Raw genomic sequence first — 23,315 nt, forward strand, 5'->3', positions numbered from 1 at the left:
TTCGGGTTAAAACGACAAGCATGGACAGTTGCGTGAGCGGCGCGGTGGAGCGTAGCGGTTAGGATCGTGTAAGGACCATTCGAAGATTCAGAGAAGGGAACCAAGAACTTCCGGCTTCGTGCTCACAGAGAACGCCCAGTTGAAAGACGTATACCGCATTTTGAGTACATTGCTTTACACAGGTGGAAGAGGGTGAAACGATCGATCGCAGTCGTGAAGGTGTTCTACAAGCCGATCATATTCGGCATCTATGACCATTGCGGTGTCTCCCCAAAAGCCGGCTAACGAAGCAAAGGGGTTTCAGCCGATGATGGTCCCGAGACTACGTTTTGTCAACGTTACGGCTTTCTCTACTCTGTGTATGAAAGAGAATCTTACGCGAAGGAGGCGAAATTCCGATCACGTATCAGAACTTTGGCACAGCAACGATATCCGTCAGTCAAAACTTTTCTTACTGACGGTGACGTGCTCAACTTCATTACGGTACCCTCCACCAAACGACTCCCACAATCAGCGTGTAGGGAAATCTTCTGGAATTGGAAGTTCCCATGGATGGTCTCAGTCGCTATAAGGAAGTCGGAAAGCCTCTGTTCCTGCTCGTTCCATTGAAGACCATTGGTCCTTAGGCAACCTCCTTGTTAATCTTTTCGTAGGAAACACCCAAAACAACCTTGTGGAAGGTGTGGAAAACAATCTGGAACACTAACAGCATGGATAGAACTATGAGCAATCAAAACACAACGGAGGAATGACATGTGGGGTACCGGAAGCTGTACGGAATGTTCCCAAAGGATGATTTCCGAATGAATACAGAATAGCACAACACATAGTAGAAACCCAAATCCTATAATTCTCAGAATTTGCTTAAGAAAAGAGTTGATATTCGAAAGTTTTATCACAGTCAATAAGTAAGAGGTCAGAGTTGTGATAGTTGTATAGATTATTACAGGCATATAGCTGGCAATTTATAGACTAGAAAAAATCTTCTGTCTAAGATAAGGTCGGTACATCAGTCAACGTTTGCCAAGGTGATCAGCAATGCTCTTCTGTATAGTGGCATCGTCCACTGTTCCACTCGCCATGAACTGTTCAATTTCTTCCACAGTTCTCGGGACGTCGTTCATATTTTCGTTGCCTTTTTCCCAGATCACGACATCGTCTTCTATTCGAACCTGAAGCTCTATTATTACAGCTCGGAAATGCGGCTAAAAGGAAGTAATGAATTACTCCGCCCTCTCCCCGGTACTTATCGATCTCGGTCTTGACAAGAAATTTCGCCTGGTCGGGATTTCTGAATGCGGCATCAAGTAACGTATCGATGAAGTAGCAGCCCGGTTCAATTGTAATTACCTTAATGAACTATTATATTCTTATCGTCCTTCCTTATAGTCAAAACAAAAAAGAGGTATCAAACTTTGATGGATTTCAATATGGTAATTTTAAAATTGATTTAGTGCTATCAAGATTCAAACTAAAGCATCAATGTAACCGAATAGTCAACTGTAGGATGCCTAATCTTGTTCCGTCGATGCCTGATGGGAAGAGCTGCCAGCCAAAGAAGAAATAGAATCCCCCCTCAAAAATGAAATACTAACCATACAAGAGAATATGTTTACAGTGAGACACATCATTTAATATTGTAGCTCAATTATGTAACCATATGATCAGCAAATTCAGCATTAGCATGTGGCGGTCATACCATTCTCTCTTTCAGTGTTCTAGTTGTTCGCAGTGACTTTAACCCAGCGAGTTTTGACCGTGGAAGAGCATCCTAAAGACACCTTTATCGAAAAAAAGTGAAAAAAAAACCCCTTCACATTAAAGCTGCTTACCCCGATAAAGCCACCACAGTCATGCACGTCAAGTCCAAGAAAGTGACCCAGGCCGTGAGGCATGAATACCGCACCTATGCGGGCAGCAATCATTTCGTCAAGGTCGCCTAAAGAGGAACTGTTTTATTCATAACACTACACAAAGTATTCGAGTTTCTATTCGAGTGATTTTGGATGCGTGGGAATAGCAAGCCACGACTGAGATATTGGAATGATGAACCTGTAACAAGTCCGGCTTTTTTCAGATGAGTGAGGATAACCTTCTCGGCAAGCACGTGCATGTCGGTCCAGCGAACTCCTTGAACAAAAAGGAACTAATAGTCCAGTCAAACCAGTGCTTTACGATAGATACTAGCCGGGCTTCGCTGCTTTGAAAACAGTCTTGTTTGCATCAAGTACAGCATTATATACCATCTTCTGTTTCTCTGTGAACTTTCCATTGGCGGGGAATGAAGTTGTTACATCAGATGCTAGAAGACTAAGCCAGTTTATATATAATTATATTACGCAAAAGAAAGGAAAAATAATATCTGCTAACCATAGCAGTTGTACTCAGGACCCATGTCGAATAAGCACATATCACCATCCTTGATTTGTTTATCATTAGGAGCGTTCGCATGACCGTAATGAAGGATTGCACCATTACATCCTCTGCAAGAGATATGAGAGATTCTCTTAGGGAGAACAATGTAAAACTATGTGATGAACTTACGATGCAGCAATGCAAGTGTACGCAAGGTGACGACATCCACCATGGTAGTACGATGTGTGACGGAACACACTGCAAATCAGCAGTGAGACAAGCAGTTTTCGGCAACACAAAGGTTTTACCTCTCCATTTGATATTCGTACAGTCCTGCACGAATAGCCTTCATTGCTGCTTTATGAGCTTCAGAAGCAATTTTACAAGCATACCTCATCACCTTAAAGCTGGGAACGCTTGTTTACGTTGAAAACAATAATTTGAAATAATGCGGCCCTCCAGTGTAACAAAGATTATGTACCTGCAATTCTCGATCTGTTTTTAAAACACGCAACTCCGCTATAACTGGATATAACAACTCAACATCAATATCAAACCTAAACCAGATACAAGGAGGAGTATTAAACGCTCTAAACAGAACAAACGCAGTATTCTTTAAAACTCACATCTCCTTTCCTTCAAATGTGGGAGGCTCAAGAATATTTCCACTGTCGGTGTTTTTTGCTCTCTGTGATCTTTGAACCTCTTATGAAATAAAAAGTATAAGATTACAGAAAGAATACTCACAAGCAGAAGAAGTTTTTTCGTGTTCTTCTTCAGAAGATAGTCGCTGATGATCTTGTCCTTGTAGAACCGAACTTCGTCGACTTCATATCTGTTCTTGAACCATGTCTCATCGTTTATTCTGAATTATGGGAACCCACTCAGTCACAACTACTACAACTGTGATTGTATGGCTTTGACTGAGATCGGATGTGTCACCTATTCTTAGACGAAATTGTACGCTGGTATTAAACGTTAGAACGTAGAAGATAATGATTCACTAAAGTCACCTACAGTTGATTTCACGAATCACGAAAAGAATAAAAGTCAGTGACAATCTCGCTCTGGAGGATAGTTAACATACCCTTATCAGTAATTGTCTAAAATATTACTTCTTGTTCAAATTCTTCTTTAGTACGAGTAGCAAACAATCTCTAATTGCCTTGATTTGAACCTTACTCGAATTGCGTCCATCAAAAATTTGGGGGAAAATGTGGTTGAAGATGGGTGTAGCACTCAGAAGCGCACTTATTTCTGGACTTTCTTCCTTATTTTTTTCTATGAGCAACTCTAGCATACAGGTAATAGATTTTCTAAGACTAATGCTTAAATCTTATGGCCCTGATTGATTTAGTTGTTTACTTCCAGAAATAAGGGCGCAACTGAGCGCCACCCCCTCTCCACTACATTTTACCCAAAATATGTTGCCATGTTCCTCTTACAGTGGTAGACAAAAAACCTAACACACTAACTGCTTTGTAAATTTTGGGTACTGAACAAATAATCGCCTACACGGCTGGCTCACATCTAGCGGTTCTGAGAATGATCGAACGGTTATGTGACAAATTCTAACATATCCACATCCAGTAGGCATGGTTCGCGAGATTTACTACGCATGCTACGCGAAGGATTATACTGATGATTATACAAGGCATGGACTCCTTTGTTCGAAGCATTACCGTTAGAGAAAAAATGAAGCTGCACCTTGCCCCCATCAGCTCTGCTTATAGCTTTCTCATATGAATTCTGTCGCAGTAAGGAAAAGCGATCTTTTTGACTGACTTCCCATCCCATATGGCGTACGACGGATCAAGCGTGGGAGCAAACAAGCATGATCTTCCGGAATCCACGTCAATCGCCCCAAAGAAGTCGCTTTCATGTACCCCAAAAGTCCAGAAGAAGTAGGACTCCTAAAAAATCATGCGTCTTATGAAGAAGCGAACATAACATAGCATATATGCAAAATAAATAGGAGACTGTGCCCACCTGCCTGAAGGGTAGATCCTCTGCGTCCGTATTGTATCGATTTTTCTCTTTTCCCCCTTCCAGTAGCACGACACTACCGGGAACTACTTTCCCCTAGAATGTAGTAGGAAGTTATTAGTTGGGCTCGTATAAGAGCTGTGTTGTTCAATAAACCTTTAAGGCTGCGACGAGACGAGCTCTATTTTCGGCGAACAACTTTGCTGACACGGCAAGAGTGTTGGCACCTCGGCTGAATGACATCTGAAACCAAAGCGAACATGATGAACGGAGTTGATCTAAACTTGTCATCTCATAAAAGAATTGAGGAGGAAGAATTATTGGTTACATAGTTCGCAGTTTGTAGCACAGCCACCAAAATTCATTTATCATCCGAGCAAAGAGTCTGTCTTCCCTGTCTTCCTTGGGAAGCAACAGCTATCCAAATGAATAGGCGAAACATGAAGGTACGACAAAAACAAGAATTGAAAATCACTTTCCCTATGCTTAAGAAATAGTAATTTGCATGATTTTCATCCGATGAATAGAAAGAAAGCAAATAGAGGACGTTTTACAATAAACCGGCTAATGTTACAAATATTCATCAGAAGAAGCAGTTCAATTCTCACACTATTCATACAAACCATTCAAACTTACAACACTAAAAGCTCCCAGTTCCGTGTGAAAGTGGCTTTTCTCTACTTACCTCTGACGTTAAGTCCACTTCTTTCTGGTTCCAAATTCAAGAAAAGTGTACACGTGTGTGCCGTGAAGTTCGTTTATGAATGTGATAGATGATTTTTGGCAGAAGCCGGTTCATTTTGCTAGGGAAGAAGGAATGAACAAAACGAACTATTGTCAGAACGTATGGTGAGAGGCGTATAAAGAAGTGCGCATTGAGAGTGAACGTATAAAAAGAGCACTATCAGTGCAGCAGCGGTTCATTAGGCGATAATAGCTAATCCTTTGATTGATTAAGAAGCATGCCAATCACTTCAACCATTCGAGAAGCAATCGCACCAGAACATGCACGCTGAACATTTACATCCTCAGAAGTTTGTTTCTTCGCTGAAAAATGAATTCTTGAGATGATAAAATACAGAGTAATTCTCAGGTAAATGTAGAGAGGGCTACTCAGTGGCAATCTTATTTCTCAAAGTAAATAATTAAATAATTAAATAATAAAAGCAATTTGCCCCTAAGGGCTAAGCATTAGTCTTAGAGGATATAAAACATGTAAGCTAAAGTTAACAACAGAAGAAAAGCAAGATATAGCGTCCAAAAATAAGGGTGTCGCTGAGTGCTCCCCAAACTACATTTTCCTCCAATCTTCTTTTGTAGCGGAGTTATTTGGTGTAGTGATCGCAATGACGACTACATCCACTTCAGCGCCAGTTCCTGTAGTTACGGTGCACGTGCGTACATTACAACTGTATATCTCCGAATCTCAACAAACCTTATATTGCTAATCATTTAGTGCGCTGTTGACGAAAATAACAATTGTTTTGAACTGCACCGCTGCGGGATCTTGTGTAAATGAAATACCAACAGTTGATTTTAAATCCATACGTAATTTTTCAATCTTCGGTGGAACTCCCGCTGAAGTTCTGAACTCTGGTTCTTCAGCAAACGTTTAAGTAGACTAGTACCATATCGTAGTTTAATTTCTTTTAATTTCAACAATTTTGATACGAAAAGAGGCCCGGCGTAGCGGCAGCGGGCAAGATGTTCCGCTGTAACTACACGATCAATCGATGGTTCGAAACAACCCTAGCGCCAGCCAAGCCTTTAATCTCTCCGTGGTCGATAAATTGGTACCAGGTTTGTCAGGAGGATAAAAAGAAAACACTTACTTGACTTTACGCAATCATGTTCATAAACTTCAAACGGTTGTGAATTAAAGTCGATTGCTCATAGGGATTGATCAACGCCCTGCACTTTATCTTCATACTTTCTAATTTTAATAAGTAACAAATGTTTTCCTACTAGCTAGCAATCGACTTTAATTCCCAAATGTTTTCCTACTAGCTAGCTTAGCAACAGCAAATTTTCTTGCTTGAGCATGAGCTCCCTTCATTGGATCTAAACGGAAGGCATTGGGAATTCTGACCATCTAACAAGCAAGATATCCCTCACATTTTGTCGCATATTTTGTGCGCCGCGGCGCGCCCTGTTAGAGCTCGTCAACTTCACCCTTTGCTTCATCCTTTTCCATTTCGTCCTTTGTTTCCTTCTTTTCTTTCAAATTTTGCAGCGGACGGAATCAGGGAACATCTTCAGTACTTCTTGAACGGTAGAGATCACTATTCATATGTTTTGAAAGCATATCACAGTTTGCAGCTTCTTTTTATTGGTCATGCTATGCACGTCCCCAGCTGACGGATAGGGAGCTAGTCGCGGACGAAAAGCGACTTTGTGCCTTCCCGAGCTGCCTCCTAGTTTCTGTTGCGTTAGGACTGACTCATAATATTTTTGTGTCTAGTATGTTTGTCCGGAAAAACCTGCAGTAAAGCCCGGACATGTCTTCCCTCAGATGGTGAGGAGACAAGTGGACATGGTTGTGGGAGAGATCAGAGTAGAAGTCGTAGATGATTTTCTTCATTCCCCTTCTCGGTGAAATGGTTGTTCCGTTCGGGTTCCGAAGAACAGTCATCTTCTCAGCATCCACTATGCCCGTCTTACGAAGTCTCGACGGGCATAGTGGATGCTTTTTCCCTCCTCTGCAGCTACAGCCAGCACTTCTGCCCTTCTCTCCTTAAATCCTTCCTTTACCGCCTTTCTGTTCTTGGTTCCTTGTGGCTCGTGCTGTTCCACACTGGCATATCAGCTCAAGAGTTTCAAGAGACAGGCGTCTCTTGCTGGTCTTAGAATTCTCAGCCTTCTTCGCGCGGTCGTGAAGGTGTTCAATGTATTTCTCGTCGATGTTGTCCATTGCAGAGACTTTCCAAAAGCCGGCTAACGTGGCGAAGAGATATCAGTCGATGATGGTTCTGGGACTTCGCTTCTTAAACTTATCGGCTTTATCGCCTTTTTTGCCTCCTCCGAGGAAGATTTTCCTTCCGTGTGAAGGAAAATGTGTGTGTTCCTTTCCTTTCTCCACGCTGGACGTGAGACCACCCGATGAAGGGTATCATAGTGAGATTGACCACATCATCGTCAGTAAAAGGTTTTAGCTAAGGGATATCGTTATTGTGTCAAAGTTGTCTACGAGATCGGAGCATCGGCTCCTTCGAGGAATATTTGGATATTTTTCTTCACACCAAGAGGCGAAAAAGCCGCGGAGTTCACAAAGCGAAGTCGCAGAACCATTACAGACTGGAACCTCAACGCTTCGTCTGTTTCTTGGAAAGATACCGCAATGGACAACATCGAAGAGTAGACGAATCATGAAAAGAAAAGACGCTGGACAATCTCTGCGCTCGACCGGAACAAATAGAAGTGTTGTCGCTCTAGCAAATCGACGAGCAATGGGAGATGGGAGCGCAGATTGGGCGTGTGTACACGTTCACGTTTAATCATCCTTAGTCGTCTTGAAAGACGGTATGGGAAGGTGCTCACCGGTGCGGCACCTATACCAGCGTGGTGCGTTATAAGGTGTAAAAGTTTCTCTTGCTGTTTTTCAGGACGATAGATGCTAGCAAAATCCTCAAAATCCCAATCTGTATGACTCACCATCATCGCTTCGAGCGCAGCCGCTTACCCAGGTACACCGTGTTTAATGTTGACCCTACTATTATTACTAACCCTAGTATTAAAGATAGGGATAAAGGGTTTGGCATTAAGTAGTCCGCTTGGGATGCGCCACCGCCTCTACTTCAATTCAGAATCGTTTGAGGTTTACGAACGCGTAACTAACCTGTACAACGACACCCGATGTATCAAGTAGGTCTTTTTATACTTCCAAAGAAGTCTGGCACCAATTTATTGACCCCGGAGAGATGAAAGGCTTGGCCGGCACTATGGAAAAAGCGATTCTCCGATCGATCATATTGCGGGCACAGCGGAACAGGCACCACTGCGTTACACACCCGTCACAATATACGCTACCTTTTCGGTTGCAGTTGTGACGTCTGCTCTTTTAAAATCTTCTTTGTACGTAGCCGCTCATATGATAATGCTTTATAAATTAACTTATTTTCATTTCAATTTCAACTAATTGCGAGTTTCCATGGATGGTCTTAATCGTCATGATTAATTCGGAGAGCCTCTCCCCCTGTTCATTCCATTGTAGGCCGTGGGTCCCGATGTGAAGTTTCTCAGGTGTGCTTCTTGGGCCAACTTTGACCTTGTAGAAGGCATGATCTTCTCGCTAGAACTTCTCTAGGTCCATATAGAAAGCTTCGATTTCTTCTTCTTCTCCGTAGCTTGATGTTGGAGCGTAAGTGACGAAGATAGTCAAAGCTGGTGTTGGACCACATCTTCTCATCCGCAGACGTCCGATTCGGATCGTAAGTTGTTCGAAAGAGTCGATGTTCTTTGCCGTTCTCGTGTTGACGAGGACGCCAACTCCACCAACACCTCTACTGTCGCATGTTCCTAAGAACAGTTCTTCTCCAGTCTCATATACGGCGTTGAGAGGGTGACGTCGTCTCGTCTCGGTCAGACCGATGACGTCGTACTTGATCTTCTTGGCTTGCATCATCAGATCTTCGATGGCCGCTTCCGATGCAAGCGTACGTGCGTTATAAGTACAGATCGCCATCCTAGTCCATTTCCGTTTCGGTAGCCTACATGACTCCTGCAACCCCGTCCTTACTGGCGCTACCGTACCAGACTCTCTTCCGGAATCAGGAGACTCTTTTCTATTACTATGACATGCAAAAAATTTTTAAAACCAATGGGCAGGTTGCAAGCCTCTAGTCCCATGAGTTTTTAGGAGAACTTCCGTTCTCCCGGAGTGAACATGTGGAGCTTATTTGTTGGAGGCGACTCCAAGTCGCTTCCCTTGCACCTTCCAGTCACTTGATTGCAGGCTTTTGGCCGGACCAACGTGCGGGATACAAGGATGTCATGAGTCAGTCCTGGCTCAGCAGAAGCAGGGAGTCCATTCCCTGAATCCACCTGCGTCTCTGGGCAAGCACAAGGTCGCTTTTGGTCCGCGATTAGCCCCCTATCCGCCACCCGAGGACGCGCCACGTAGCCTCGCGACTAACCGGCTTTGATCCCTCCTGTGAGGGAGATCCGTGGCAGTCACTAATAAGGTTTTCAAATCTTAGGTGGACTTTAAGTGTAGCCGTCACGTTAGTTAGTGGTCGAATGGTAGGCTTAGAGCTTTGTCTGTCTAGTTGGGGAGAGATTTGATCACTTGAATGTGAAACGAAACATTCGTTACAGGTTCTGAAGAAGGCGATTTCCCTTAAGGTTAGTCGAAAAAACCAATTAACAACCTCCTATGCAGCTCATGAAAATCAATACGACTCCCTTTTTTATGAAAGTTCATTGAAAGTCGAACATTCCGATTAACTCAGCATTGCAGATATTGCATTACATCATGCGATTTCTTCGAAAAGTCATACTTTAGAAAAATAACCAAGTACGAAAAAAGTCAATGGTGCAAGTCCATATATCATCCTTTCCTTTGTGATTTTGATGCTGAACTTCCTGCTCCTGTTATGAGGTCTTCTGAGTGAGATGATAACGGTGAAGTGACTTAGGCGCTATAAGGTGTCCAGGAAATTGGTACAAAGTTAAAAATGTCATAAAACGAATGAATTATAGTGAAAATGTACTTTTTTTTTACAAAAGATACAATGAGAGTATGTCATTGCGAAAAATGTGTCGGAGACACGACCACCGAGGTCGGCGCGGCATTGAAGGCAGCATACCATGAATCTGACGTGATGAGGGAATCCGCGGGAAAAGCTGGAGATAGGGTTGTAGATTGCGGAATCCGGGGTTGTTTCCGCTTATCGCTCCCTAATCGCCGTAAAAGACGGCGTGGGAATCCCTTTGGTTACTACAAAGCGCGTTAGAACGCTCCTCTTTGCACACGTTCCGGTTTCGTCAGGGGAATATTTATTGGTTTCACTTGAACAGGCTGGTGGGAAGACATCACTGTTCCACCGATCGCATTTGCATCCGGCGCGTGAACAAAGATGGTCCGTTGCAATAGAATTCGTCATTAAAAAAATCCAGCGAGAAATGAGCGGAAACACCTCTGTTTCCACAATCTATGATCTCGTATAGAAAACCTCCATGGGAAATCCAAACCACGTTAGATTCATGGCCTTTAATTTAAACGTTCATTGAAATTCGCGGGATATTTTGAGGTTTGTCTGCATAAAATCTTGATTTGACAAATCCCCAGAAATCAACTGCTTTGCTGAATGAAGAAACCCTCTCACAGCATCATCTCTTTGCATTACAATCAAGAATGGCCTACCAGATCCTGCGATCTGATCACATGTGATTTCTCTTAGCGGAGATTTAAAGTAAAGAGATTAAAATCAAGTAAAGAGTTTATGCAAACAAACTACACAATATCTCGCAATCCGAGAAAGAAGTCGTGAGAGCCATTAATTAGAAATCGAGCCAGCTGTCTCTGAGCGCATCATGATCGTCGAACTTAATGAACGTATGTAACATAAATCAGTGTCTCATGGGCAGTCATATTCCCGATATCACATTTCTTATTTATAGTTGGGTCAAAACGACATGAAGCACGGACCGTTACGCAAGTGACCGCGCAAGTGACCGGTGCGGTCGAGACAGCGGTTGGAATTGAGGTGGGACCATAACGAACTGCAGAGGTGAGTGGCGGCAGTGAGGGTCCTTACGCGATCCCAACCGCTACGCTCCACCGCTCCGCTTCGAGCGCAGCCGTTTGCGCAAATGTCCGTGCTTCATGTCGTATTTACCCGACTATATGTAGCATACTCACGTTGAACTGTTTAGTAAAAAAAAAAGTGAATTTTCGTTAGAATTTAAGAGTTCCGTAACATTTGTAATTTCGTACTTTCAACTTCCCAAACACCCTGTATTTGTATGATTTCACAAATGAGTCATTTAAAAAAGGCAGTTGTATAGTCGGGTCAATACGACATGAAACACGAGTGTAGTTGATGTGCATTTGCGTACGCGCTCGAAACGGCGCTGCGGAGGCAGCAGTTGGAACCGAGGTGGGCCCGTCGCCAACTGCAGCGATGGGTGGTGCCAGCAAGAATTTCACCACGCTCCTAGCCACTACGTTCCACCGAAGCGCGCCTCGAAAGAAGCCGCGTACGCAACTGCGTACGTGTTTCATGTCGTTTTGACCCTACTATAGTTTGGATTAATTCAATGCTGTTGAACTTTGTAAGTGATGTGAACTTTGACAAAGGGCAGTGACACCACTTCTTGCAGTATACAGATATTGTTACGAATCATTTATTTGTATCGAGTGACGTTATTGACGACGTGATCTGAGTAAACTGAGTAGCTCAAATTACTATCAGTTAGCCATTAATGTCTTCTCTGTCTGTTCCTTTTGCTAGCGCTAGGATTGGGTCGTCCTCTTTTCTGGATGATCCCATGTGCTTTGGCTTCTACAGCTGCCAACTTCCCGGACAATGCACGGCTTCTTACTCTGCGATTTTTCGCTGAGTTTTTAGAGGCTTGATTATAGTTTCCTCCGCTTCCAGCACCTCCACTGCTAGACGACGTGCCACCATTTCCGGCAGAAACTGGAGAAGCAGCGGGAGCTCCAGCTTCCGATGTAGCACCTGAAGAAGAGCCACCTCCTGTTGGAACAGATGATGCTGCATCTGCTGAACCGCTGCTGTAGGAATTTCCACCACCTGCACCAGCGCGAGCAGGACAAGGACAGTATGCAGCATCTATACCAGGCTGTCCATCTGCTCCTGGTGATCCTGGTGGCCCATCGTTGCCAGCAGCTCCATCTTTTCCAGGAGGACCCGGTGGTCCGGGTGGCCCAGGTTCTGATGGGGCTTGGGCGTAAGCGTCTCCTTCTGCAATTAAGATAACAGATTTCACTGAACTCTACTAACATAACGACTGTGTAGGTTTTTACGGTTCAAAAAGATGTGTGACCATTTGGTGGAATTAAAGCAAGGCGTAAAACCTGATTCTTTAGGTCAAACACCCTAGGTTTTTTCCTACACTGAAGAATGAGTATTTCTAGTTTCGAGTGAGATGATAGTACCTTTTCCGTCCTCTCCTGGTGGGCCTGGAGGTCCAGGAGGTCCTGGTTCCCCGGGTATATGTTTTTGTCCACTGGCTCCTGCTTCACCATCTGCACCAGGATTTCCAGGTGCTCCATCAGGTCCTGGTGTTCCCGCGGGACCCGGTGGTCCTGCTTCTCCTGGCCCTCCTTCTGATCCAGGATTTCCAGCAGCACCGAGATTTCCACCTGGACCGGGAGGTCCATCCGGTCCTGGAGGACCTGGTGGGCCAGCGGGGCACTGAATAAGTGCAATAAGAATCCGAAAACTAACTTAAGAAATCACCTGTAGGTGACTGCGCTATACACCCTTATAATAATTGCATACCTTAACACATTCTTTTGGTACATCGCCAAAATCTAAGTCGCTACCTGCTACACCTGGTTTGCCATCCTGCCCGGGTGTGCCATCATCTGTACATGAACTTCGAATAAAAAAGTCAGAATTTTTACTCGCAAAGATCGAACTCGCCTCCTGGAGTTCCATCAGATCCAGGCGGGCCCGGTGGACCCGGTGGGCATGACGGTGTTGGGCACGCTAAGCACTGGTTACATTAATTTAAATGAATCATGCTTACCCTTAGAAAAATGTGAGGAAACCACAATAAAATCAGTTGTAAGATTTTTAAGTCATTTACCCCCTTCACCAGATCCGTTATTAGGACCAGCTCCTCCTCCTGCAGGTTCTCCTTGGCCACCCGTTGGTCCTCCTGCGTACTCTGAAGAGTCAGATAGGCTTTTTTTTGTGAAACATCTGGTTAAATGCATCACCCCAGGAATCTGATGTGGTACGGATTTCAGGTGGAGTATTCGCATACGGGATAGTAGATTATGTAGAGCGAGGTGATTCTGTCTATTTCTTGCTAATTGGCGTAAAAGACGGCCGGTGTGCACAAGGCTGGCGCGCTCAAATCGGACTCCTTGTAGAAAATAGCGCGCCGGAACGCTCGAAGCCCTGTCTTCCCGTTTTTTACGGCAATTAGGAAGAAATGGACGGAATCATTCCCCTCTCCTTAATTTACGATCCCTATACGAATACTCCACCTGAAATCCATACCACCTCATGTTCCTGGGGTGATGTCTTTAAATCAAAAATTTACCTGCTCTTGCCGTCCGAGAAGCAAGTTGACGAATTCTGCGTTTGTCGAAACGCTTCGCAGCTCTTGTGAACCTATGATGATCTTCTGACATCATCTTTTCCCATAACTCACTCGACTCTTCCTGAATATAGATTAGTAACAATGATGAACACGTACGTGTCGAGATCATCTTGTTAAATTTGAAATGCAAAACTTCAAACGTTCTCGTTTCTTGGACCCGCGGCAAAGTTCTTGTCTGACGCTTTGACTTTTTCGCCATCTACATGACTTCCGTATTCATTACTTTGAACGATTATCAAACGTAAGATTGTTCCAATCAGCCTTTATTTATCTCTCTGAAGACAGCAAAGAAGCTGAAACTCCAGGCTAATCAAGGCTCCATTTAAAAACTTCGTAGGAACACTAATAAAAAAAACAGGAAATGCGAAGATTGATTTTCCTGCAGTAGAATAAAGCAGATCATCAAGGTGACTTATCTAAACGATCCCGAGCTGAATGATTTAAACTGAATGAACCTTCAGTTTAAACTTTCTTAGACACATATATAGCCAGTTATGATTCTAAAGGGCGCTGAATGAACTGCGCTGAATGAATTCCCCTCAGAAACGTTGGATGTGTCAGTTTAAGTGCAGCGTACATCAATTGTATGAGTGCAAAATTTCACCACCCGTAACAATTGGCCTCAGATCAAACATTTCCTTAAGAAGTGATTTTTTAGGTTGTGAGTTCTTACTGATCTACCAGCTGCGTTCAGCATTATTTTTTGACTGGATATATCTTTCAAAAATTTTGATCCCTTGATCTTTTGATTACAAGATCTCCACTAATACAAAAAAATAATAATCATGCTATATAGCAACGGGCCTGTCACGCCAATGTGTGTGTATGTGGTATGAAACAAAATTCCAGAAATCAGTGGCACGGGTTTAAAGAAAATGGAATGGAATTAGTACGAGATCACCGGAAAGCAGTGAACGAGATTGCATTAGAGGATCAGTGCAACTGCACCAGGAACTGGAATCAGCGATGTTAATGGTCCAGAGCAGCGAACCGTTTCATGAGCGCAACAACTACACTCGTAGCGCTTCACACCAATGTATACTTCCGTCTGCTTATCCCTCTGTTCGTTCCCCTCATAATGGTTGCCAGATCATTTATTCAAAAATTCGATGCATGAATGCATCGAATTTTTGAAGAAATCCGCTTAAGCAGTAGCTCGTAGTTCACGTGATAAGGCCTATCTTTACCAGTACGTTGACGACGTTCAGGATATTTCACGTTAGATCATCGTTAGATGTTAATTGCTGAGAAAGCAGGTCGAGAACGACTTCCTCTAGTACCTCAGAAATTGGAAAGGAGCAAAACTACAGTAAGACATTAATGAAATTTCCATGCACATACGCGCATATTTCCAAAAAAAAAGAAGAAGAGCAATTTAGGATCCATTAGAAGCGGAACAATTTTAATTATTTGAGATCAAATTTGGAATTTACGGGAAGTGATCCTGCACTGAACTTCTCATGATTACCGAAAGCAAGCGAAACGAGCATCACAAAAATTCCAAGTTCGGAGTTACCCTGACCTTCAGACTTGCAACAATAAACGAAAAATCAGATTGGTTTGTAGATCAAGATCCTATTCATGGCGTTGAATGAATCTAGAAGAAGTTTTCGTGGAAAGTACCTTGAAATTGGATAGTCCTTTAATGAAGTCGTCCTCGAATTGGGTAGCGTCGATGAACATCCAAGCAGCTCCTAATAATGCAACTACTAAGAGTAGTGAGCTGCCGATTACAGCAACGGTTAGGGTAGCATGTGCCATTGGAAGATCCAAAAAAAAACGAGAGCTGCACCTGGATGTGAGTCTAGAGGTTTTGCCTTCGGATTTCCTTTTATAGCAGCGACAATCAACGTCATCAGGTATGACCGTACATCTGTCATAACAATTCGCGCGTAAACATTGTAAAGCGCCTGGTTTTGTAATCGGTTACATCTTTCGCTGGCGCTGAAGGAAGCTTTATCGCGTATGAATCTTACAAGCTTTCGTGGTATAAAGCCGAAGTACTGCGCCGGCGGTTGCCTCGCTACTTATTTGCTTGCTAATCGTCTTCACCAAATTAGTCCAAATCCTTGAATGGTGTACGACAGTGCGGTTGCATCTACTGCTGCTGTGTGTGCAATCGGAACATCAGTCTGTATTTTTTATATAGCGGCGCTTGTAAATGACATTAACTGCTTTGTCGATCATGCGAAGGAAGACTTGGCCGCGTCCAAGGTGGGCTTGTGCTCGGAGTTCCATCTTCTTTTTTGAGATTATGAAGCATATCTCCAAAGATATCCGAATGGGACGGATTCGAACCTCCGATCAATCGTGCAAGAAGCGGAACCTCTAGCCGCTACACTACACCCGCCCTTTCTGTAAAAATGGCATATAAAATTGATAGAGAATTTTGCTCCACAAGACTCTTGTGTCTCCACTTTTTAGTTTCATTGATTCCTGTTTTTCAAACCACCAAAGTGGAGTATCAGATGCTTACGACACAGTTCTTTTTTTTATTTAAAGGCAGCATACCCCGAATCTGAGGTGGTGCGGATTTTAGGTGGAGTATTCGTGTACGGTCGTAGATTACGGAGACGGGGGTAGTTCCACTCATCTCTCCCTGCAACACTGCAAACAGCCGCCTCCAGCATGCCGCTTTGTACGACGCCATCTATTGCAACGCTCCACCACTTGCGCCGCCTCCGCCCTGCGATTCGTCGAAAATCACACTCCGACTCCCCCGCTAAGAAGTAAGGGACGCTACGCGTGCATGGGTGGCGCGCTGCAGTAGAAGGCATCGCACATTCAGCATTCAGGGGCCGGTTGCTTGCAGTGATTCAGGGAGAGATGAGCGGAGCCACCCCGGTCTCCATAATCTACGACCCCGTACACGGATACTCCACCTGAAGTCCGTACCATTCCAGATTCGTGGTATGCTGCATTTAATCGAGATGATATGGCCGCTGAGGGTACTCTCGAGATATGTGCCGTGAGCGAGGTGCACTGAGAGGCAGAAAATCTTAGCAAGGATCGGAAGATAACGAAAAAACATTAAGAAGGCAAAAGCAATACAGAAAAGCAATATGAGATATCGAAAAACTTACTGAACAAGGAAGGCGTTGGGACCGATGTGAGGAACAAAAATGGAGAGCATATCATCGACTGATTTCTTGTAGCTTTATTTTCGTTTTGTTTTGAAGAAACTGGGGAAAAATAGATTGTTTTCCAATCTATGATGCCTGGTTGACTGGTGTGCGATCTGTCTTTGTAGTCAAAATTGACCTTTTTGGAAGGGGATAACAGACGATGTTCGGCATTTTCAAACATTACATTTCCTTTTCACACCACCAGCCTCAGTTTCAGCGGTCTCATCGTCGCTATTCAATTCAGAAATAAAATGGTGTCGAAAATGTTCTATTTTTTCTCCTGACAATTCATTCTGACTGTCCATTAAGACAAAAAAAATTAAAATAAAAAAACAGTGTAGCACTATCATTTAGACGGCAGAATTTTATATCAACTTTTAAATAAAGTTTTTTCCAATACTTTTTGCTTCTTTTTAGGCTCGGGAAAAGAAAACACCCACGACCCATTTCTCAACCAAATAGTTTGATTTAAACGTTACAGCATAACTGATATGCTTTTAGTGATTGTGAACTTCATATTTTTGAAACTTGTACTTTCTGCCTTACTAAAGAGTACAGGTTGTATGATATTTTTTGACTTAAAGGAATAAGTGCTGATAAGTACTGTTTGCTGATGTGGATTGAAGACAATCATTAGAAACACAAAGAAAAACGTTAGCTTACAATTCGAGAGCTGAGTTATCTTTCTATAGACGTAATTTTCTGCAGATAATTCCCGAGGTCCTCGTTCTTATCTAGATCCAGAATCCTGTTTATACTCCTATTGCAGGAAAAATACGAGGACGCTTGGCGTGGATTCGTATCATCAACAGACTCACTCGTGAATACATCTAAAAAATCAGTTTTCGGAAGAACGAAAAGACAGTATCACACTGGAGGTTTGTTAGTTCCAGAATTCCTTTTCAACGGTTCTTATTTTTTTCAAGACGAAAATGTTTCTGTGTTTTAAGAGCGAGACTAACAACATAATAAAGAGATTAATTGCGATGTGGGATAATTGTGCTACATTTCCAGGTGATAGGAAGTGTAACTGTGCCCCAGTACCTTCAAAATGTCCGCCAGGTCCTCCAGGTCCGCCTGGTAATTCAGGAGAACACGGATGTGAGCCGTTATGTTTAGCCTAGTTTTGGTGGGAAGTTTCTATTCTACAATTTACAGCTGATGGTGAACCGGGTCCTAACGGTAATCCAGGAACATCTGGAATGGCACGAATGGCTGATATTTATCCCATTTTGAAACAGTGCATAAAATGTCCTGCTGGTCCTGCTGGCCCACCAGGTCCGCCTGGACTAGCGGGCGCTCCTGGTGACATTGGAAAGCCAGGCAGGGATGGACTCGTTGGAGCTGCAGGCTCTCCAGGTCCACCAGGGCCACCTGGAGATGCAGGAGTTGATGGAAAACCCGGACCAGATGGAGCACCGGGAGGCCCTGGGACTATCGCGCAGAACCATTTACCAGGAATACGGGGCGCTCCAGGGCCACCTGGCTTTCCGGGGCCACCTGGTAATGCAGGAGCTCCAGGAAGCAATTCGGGTAAGTAGAGCACGATTTGTTCCTTTTGTGTATTGTAATTTATGAGTCATTCACCCCAAAGCATGGCGAACATTTCAGAACCTGGAAGTCCCGGAGCAGCTGGTCCACCCGGTCCTCCTGGAAAACCTGGATCAGTGGGAATGCCTGGCAGCCCTGGCGCTGCTGGAGCTGATGGTACACCAGGTGTAGATGCTGCTTATTGTCCTTGTCCTCCTCGCATAACAGGCGGAGCAGCACCATCGATTGCTCCCCCCTCATACACAGAAAACTTTTATTCCTCAGGGAAAGGTATACTAAGCCTGTAAATGTGCATTCAAATAAAAATGGAACCGTGGAGAGAGATCTGCGTTTTTCTTGACAGCGGTTCCGCCGCGGAACTACAAAAGCCAAAGACGTAGTGAAGTCATATGTCGTTCCCCTGCTTACGTGATTCAATTCTAGGCGAAGAGTTTAAATTAAATCCCACCCAGAGACACTTGACGTAGACAGCGAGAATGAAATTGAAATCGAGTCACATCTAACAGGCTAGAAATGATATGACATCCATGTACGCGTCCACTGAAATGAATTTTGAGATGATGTCACTCCGGGTGGACGCTTTCAGAAGAAAGTGCAGTGGCGAAACCTGTTCATCTCTACCCGCACGCACTCTTTCCATCTTCATGCAACATCTTTATGCAACTGTAATCGTAGACGCTTAAAACTTCTGCCAGAGTGTGACGTTTCTACACAAACAGCTATTGTTTGAAAACTCCAGAACTAAAATGGAATCCGATTCTGATGGAATGGATTGAGGAACTATGATCTGTTGACAATCTTTTGTGTTGTGCAAAAGGGCTCTCGAGTCTAAATTCTACAGAAGATGCTTGAAATCTGTAATGAAAGAACTAAAACAGGAAGCGAAGAGCATAACATGGAGGCGTGGGAAATAAAAAAATCCACTCTGATCATTAGAACTATACGTTTATCACTACATCACTATTTACTCACTATTGCAATTCCGTAATACATTTTTGTGTTTCTTTTGATAAATTTGATCGCTGGAGAGTAGAGAGGGCGTTGTTAATGGATTATGAATACTGTTGTTAGTAGAGACCTAAATGTAACTATCTCACGTCTAAGTCAAAGACAGCGTATCATGATTTTGACGCGATGGGAAAGAGCGGAAGCGTAGAGTTTGGGTAGTGGACTGTGGTTACGCTCACCTCTTCCTAATCATCGTTCAAAAAAACGGCATGAATGACGGTGTTTTTAAGATGATCTCAGTCGTAGTGTAGCACAATTGTGCACGCGCCGCGTCCGCGATGGAGTGGTCGAAGATCCATGATATCTTCTCATCAGCCTATTCAAGTGAGACAAATGAATGCACTTCAGAGCAGACAGGGACTTGCGCACTGAGGCGTGTTCTAACATACCTCGTAGGTAATAAAGCGGCTCCAAAGTCTGTTTTTTTTACGACGATTAGGAAAAGATGAGCAGAACCATTCTGATTTTCGCAATCTACTACACGAACTCTACGCTTTCGCTGTGAGCTCTGCACCACGTCAAAATCGTGATACGTTGCCTTCAAGCCTACTTTACTGTTTTTCTGTGTCAATCCCACTATACTAATTATGTAGTTCAAGAACAGCAAGAGAATACCATTTAGTTTTTGATGATCAACATGAGATTTCGAACTACTATTAGTTTCCGAAGGTTGTCGTAAAGAGGAGCCGAAAAGGTCCCGACCTCGACATCTAGAGATTCTGAGGGAGCAAAGGTATAGCTCAACTGAATTTTACGAATCATCCATTAACATGGAAGAATCTGGCCACATTACGACTGCATAACTATTGAACAGTGTTGAGGCAGACAGAGATTGGAAACTTTATCGGGAAGTGCGTTTAGCTGTTTTTCCACCGTCAACATTTGCACATATAGTCAGGTCAAAACGATATGAAGCTAGGACAGTTGCTGTCGTAGACTTCGGGTAGTAGATTGGGGAACTCATATTGGTTCCGCTCATCGAGGTGGGACCACGACGAACTGCAGAGATGGTAGCGAGGATGCTCACACGACCCCAACCGCTACGCTTCACCGCGCCGCTTCGAGCGCAGTCGCTTATGCAGCTGTCCATCCTTCATGTCGTTTTGACCCAACTTGCGTATTGAAATGTGAACCACAAACCATATATTGGTTTTCGACTTATGCATAAAGATACTTCAAGCCACAACTACACAGTAGTTACTGTGCTACAGATAGAGCTGTCGGTCAAGCTGCTGCAGGTTTATTGGTAGTTTCAAGGAGATTACTACAACTCCAAAATTGGTAGTAATGTGATCAAGATCGACTACCTGGTGCTAGCTTCAGCACGCTCTTAGGGTTTCCCGCAGCGTCCGCAGCGCCGTCAAAACAGGTCCATGAGTCTTGTAGTTCGGATGAGAATTGGCGAGAAACGCAATCTCAAAGAATCATTGACAGTTGCATCGCGTTACTTGTGGAAGTCGCTCTATTGGTACCGATATCCGCGGACGCCTGCACGCACACTACCCGTACTTTTGTGTATGCGCCAGGCCATAACCCATCGGTCGATGTTCATCATCTGGGAATAGCGGGATCAAAATGATATGAAGCTGGGTGCAGTTGCATAAACGGCTACTCTTGAAGTGGGGAGGTAGCTAGCGGTTGGGATCGAGGTGGGACTATCGCGAACAGCAGCAATGAGCGGTGGTAGGAAGGGTCCTCACTCGATCCTATCCGCTTTTCAGCTTTTGTTTTCCTAGTCATCTGCCTCTGGAAAACACTTATTGAAGAGTTGATATTTAAAAATATGTGACACCTTAAGGCAGCGTATCATTAAACTGACTGTGCTGGTTCTCCGTGGGCAAATATAAAGTTCGTAGTGTGAATTATGGTAACGGACGTGGTCCCTCGGAGTTCCCCTAACCGTCTTGAGAAACGGCGTGGGAACGACGTTTGTTCCAACGAGGCACATTACAACGTACCGCATCCACGAACGAGCGGAAAAAAAATCAATTAAGTCCCTTTAGCAGCCTATTCGATTAAAACCAATGAATAGGCTGCCGACGGGACCGGAGCGTGTACAAGATTGCCACGTTCAGACGTACCTCGTAGAAGCTAAAGAGGTTCTCACGCCGATTTCCAGAGCGATTAGGAGTAATTGAGCGGGGCCTCGATCACATTTGTAGTTTATACGCCGAACTCTATGTTCGTCCACAGAGATCCCAATCGCCAGTTTCGTGATATGCGTACTTTAATATACTTTGAGGTGGCTCCAACATGCAATTTTGCAACAAATTACCACCACATCAGATTTCTTAGGATATTGGTTAAACGAGTCTTATGTTATCTAATTTGAGGGATTAGTAAAATCAGTTTTTCGATCAGAACAGATTCTAATAGGCGTCAACATTGATAAAAGTTAAGTGGAAGATGTGCTGTATGCTCGGGTCAAAACGACATGAACCACAAGTGTAGTTGCGGTGCATTTGCGTACAAGCTCGAAACGGCGCAGTGGAGGCAGTGGCTGGGACGGAGTTGGGACCGTGGCAAACGCTCCCAGCCACTACGCTCCACTCAAGCACCTCGAGAGAAGCCGCGTACGTGCTCCATGTCGTTTTGACCCTACTATGTCATGATGTGATGATAAACTCAGAACTGGCAGTAATCCAGTCAAAATTCCCATATCAGCGCTAATTTAAAGCGCAATTTGAGTGGCGTTGAATAGAAAATGCTAACTTCCTAAAAGGTGTTTTTTGGAAGCAGAAAGCTAGTTTGAAGTAACAACTAGCCTCCAGCAGTTATCTGTCTCTTTTTTGGTTTCTAAGTAAAATCGAATTGGGTCCAATGTTTCGTTCTCGCTCCTGTTGATCCCAACCTAAATGCTGAATGAGCAAGAATTGGTTATATTCGGGTCAAAACGACATGACGTTTGGAGCAGTTGTGTAAGCGGCTGCGGTCGAAGCAGTGTGGTGGAGCGTAGCTGTCAGCACCAGCCTAGCATCAATCATCGCTGTAGATCGAGATGGTCCCACCTCGATCTCAACCGCAATCTCCACCACGCAGCTTCGAACCTATCGAGTTTACTTAACTTACGTAACTGAATGGAGATGAAGATGCTTCAACTTCTTCGTCGTTTTGACTCCGTTTTTTTAAAACAATATATAGCACGCTGAAAAGCACACGTCATTATGAGACACAGAGATTTCGCAGTCAGGCAAAGAGCGTCTCGAGCGCATTTTGCTTATCATTTGCGAGAGAAGTTTCTCCGGTCAAAATTGGAAAATTGAATGGAACAGGAAGGATGAGTACCAAGCAAAAAAAGTAAAAGAAAGGAAAATTAAAAATACTTGAGCGAGATCGTGCGAGCGAGACCCTTCTCACCGAGATTCATTGTGAAACAACTGGCACAACTATAAAGTGTAACGTGCTGGTTAATCGTAGTTTTCTTATTTAATTGTTAATCAATCCGCTTGGGATGCTTAACCACGTTCACTTCAATCCAGAATCGTTTGAGATTTACGAATATGTAACTAGCCTATGCAGTGATTCGGGGCTACGCTGATGTGCCGATCAGTGTTTGTATCCTCCCAGACAAGTCTGATGCAAATTAATCGACCCCGGATGGATGGAAGCTTTGGTTTTGAACTTGCTATCGATAGCACAGACACTGCGGAACCTCTTACCGATTACGCTACGTCGCCCTGCATAACTATATTAAAGCTTATGTATAAGGTAAATTTTGTGCATGAGGTTCTGCTTGAGATAGGTTCAGATGGCAGAAATGAAGTATAGGAAGACAAATATGTTGAAGTGGTTGTATCGTAGCGTACATCTTCATATTGTTGTGTGTATTTGTATTGTGACTACAGCACATTGAATAGTGAGATTAAAATTTTCATGAACACGAAATGAGAAAGTGATCATACGCAGCAAAAGTAATTATTGTGTAGTAATGCTGTGTTATTATAATTTGTTACAGAAACTTTTTATACCGATGTTTCACAATTTTTGTTGACA

At 43.7% G+C, this 23,315-nt stretch overlaps 4 protein-coding genes across 6 annotated transcripts; 1 reads left to right on the forward strand and 3 right to left on the reverse strand.

The window, feature by feature from the left end:
• Window positions 1-1,013: 1,013 nt before the first annotated feature.
• RB195_006678 (uncharacterized protein) lies at window positions 1,014-7,252 on the reverse strand (the record flags this gene model as incomplete). 2 transcript variants are annotated; one of them, XM_064179896.1, is made up of 18 exons in its annotated part: window positions 1,014-1,172; window positions 1,228-1,350; window positions 1,700-1,771; window positions 1,833-1,939; window positions 2,053-2,130; window positions 2,189-2,302; window positions 2,371-2,483; window positions 2,545-2,613; window positions 2,664-2,755; window positions 2,837-2,912; window positions 2,982-3,043; window positions 3,103-3,220; window positions 4,141-4,268; window positions 4,345-4,437; window positions 4,498-4,584; window positions 5,027-5,050; window positions 5,315-5,388; window positions 7,093-7,252. In XM_064179896.1, 18 exons carry the CDS (start codon window positions 7,250-7,252, stop codon window positions 1,014-1,016), a joined length of 1,749 nt encoding a protein of 582 aa, XP_064036814.1. The 2 variants fall into 2 exon arrangements, with proteins under 2 accessions (XP_064036814.1, XP_013297323.2); XM_013441869.2 differs by lacking the exons at window positions 5,027-5,050; window positions 5,315-5,388; window positions 7,093-7,252.
• Window positions 7,253-8,629: 1,377 nt separating this feature from the next.
• Window positions 8,630-9,022, reverse strand: RB195_006679 (uncharacterized protein; the record flags this gene model as incomplete). Its single annotated transcript, XM_013441868.2, has 1 exon — window positions 8,630-9,022. One exon carries the CDS (start codon window positions 9,020-9,022, stop codon window positions 8,630-8,632), a length of 393 nt encoding a protein of 130 aa, XP_013297322.2.
• A 2,738-nt stretch (window positions 9,023-11,760) lies between these two features.
• RB195_006680 (uncharacterized protein) lies at window positions 11,761-15,399 on the reverse strand (the record flags this gene model as incomplete). Its single annotated transcript, XM_064179897.1, has 7 exons — window positions 11,761-12,266; window positions 12,461-12,719; window positions 12,807-12,892; window positions 12,951-13,016; window positions 13,117-13,197; window positions 13,579-13,699; window positions 15,262-15,399. 7 exons carry the CDS (start codon window positions 15,397-15,399, stop codon window positions 11,761-11,763), a joined length of 1,257 nt encoding a protein of 418 aa, XP_064036815.1.
• Window positions 15,400-15,711: 312 nt separating this feature from the next.
• Window positions 15,712-23,313, forward strand: RB195_006681 (uncharacterized protein; the record flags this gene model as incomplete). 2 transcript variants are annotated; one of them, XM_064179898.1, is made up of 6 exons in its annotated part: window positions 15,712-15,852; window positions 17,533-17,641; window positions 17,778-17,864; window positions 17,922-18,296; window positions 18,375-18,584; window positions 23,249-23,313. In XM_064179898.1, 6 exons carry the CDS (start codon window positions 15,712-15,714, stop codon window positions 23,311-23,313), a joined length of 987 nt encoding a protein of 328 aa, XP_064036816.1. The 2 variants fall into 2 exon arrangements, with proteins under 2 accessions (XP_064036816.1, XP_064036817.1); XM_064179899.1 differs by lacking the exon at window positions 23,249-23,313 and having other exon boundaries at window positions 18,375-18,601.
• Window positions 23,314-23,315: the final 2 nt, after the last annotated feature.

Source organism: Necator americanus, chromosome I, assembly GCF_031761385.1.
Source record: "Necator americanus strain Aroian chromosome I, whole genome shotgun sequence".
Taxonomy (NCBI): domain Eukaryota; kingdom Metazoa; phylum Nematoda; class Chromadorea; order Rhabditida; family Ancylostomatidae; genus Necator; species Necator americanus.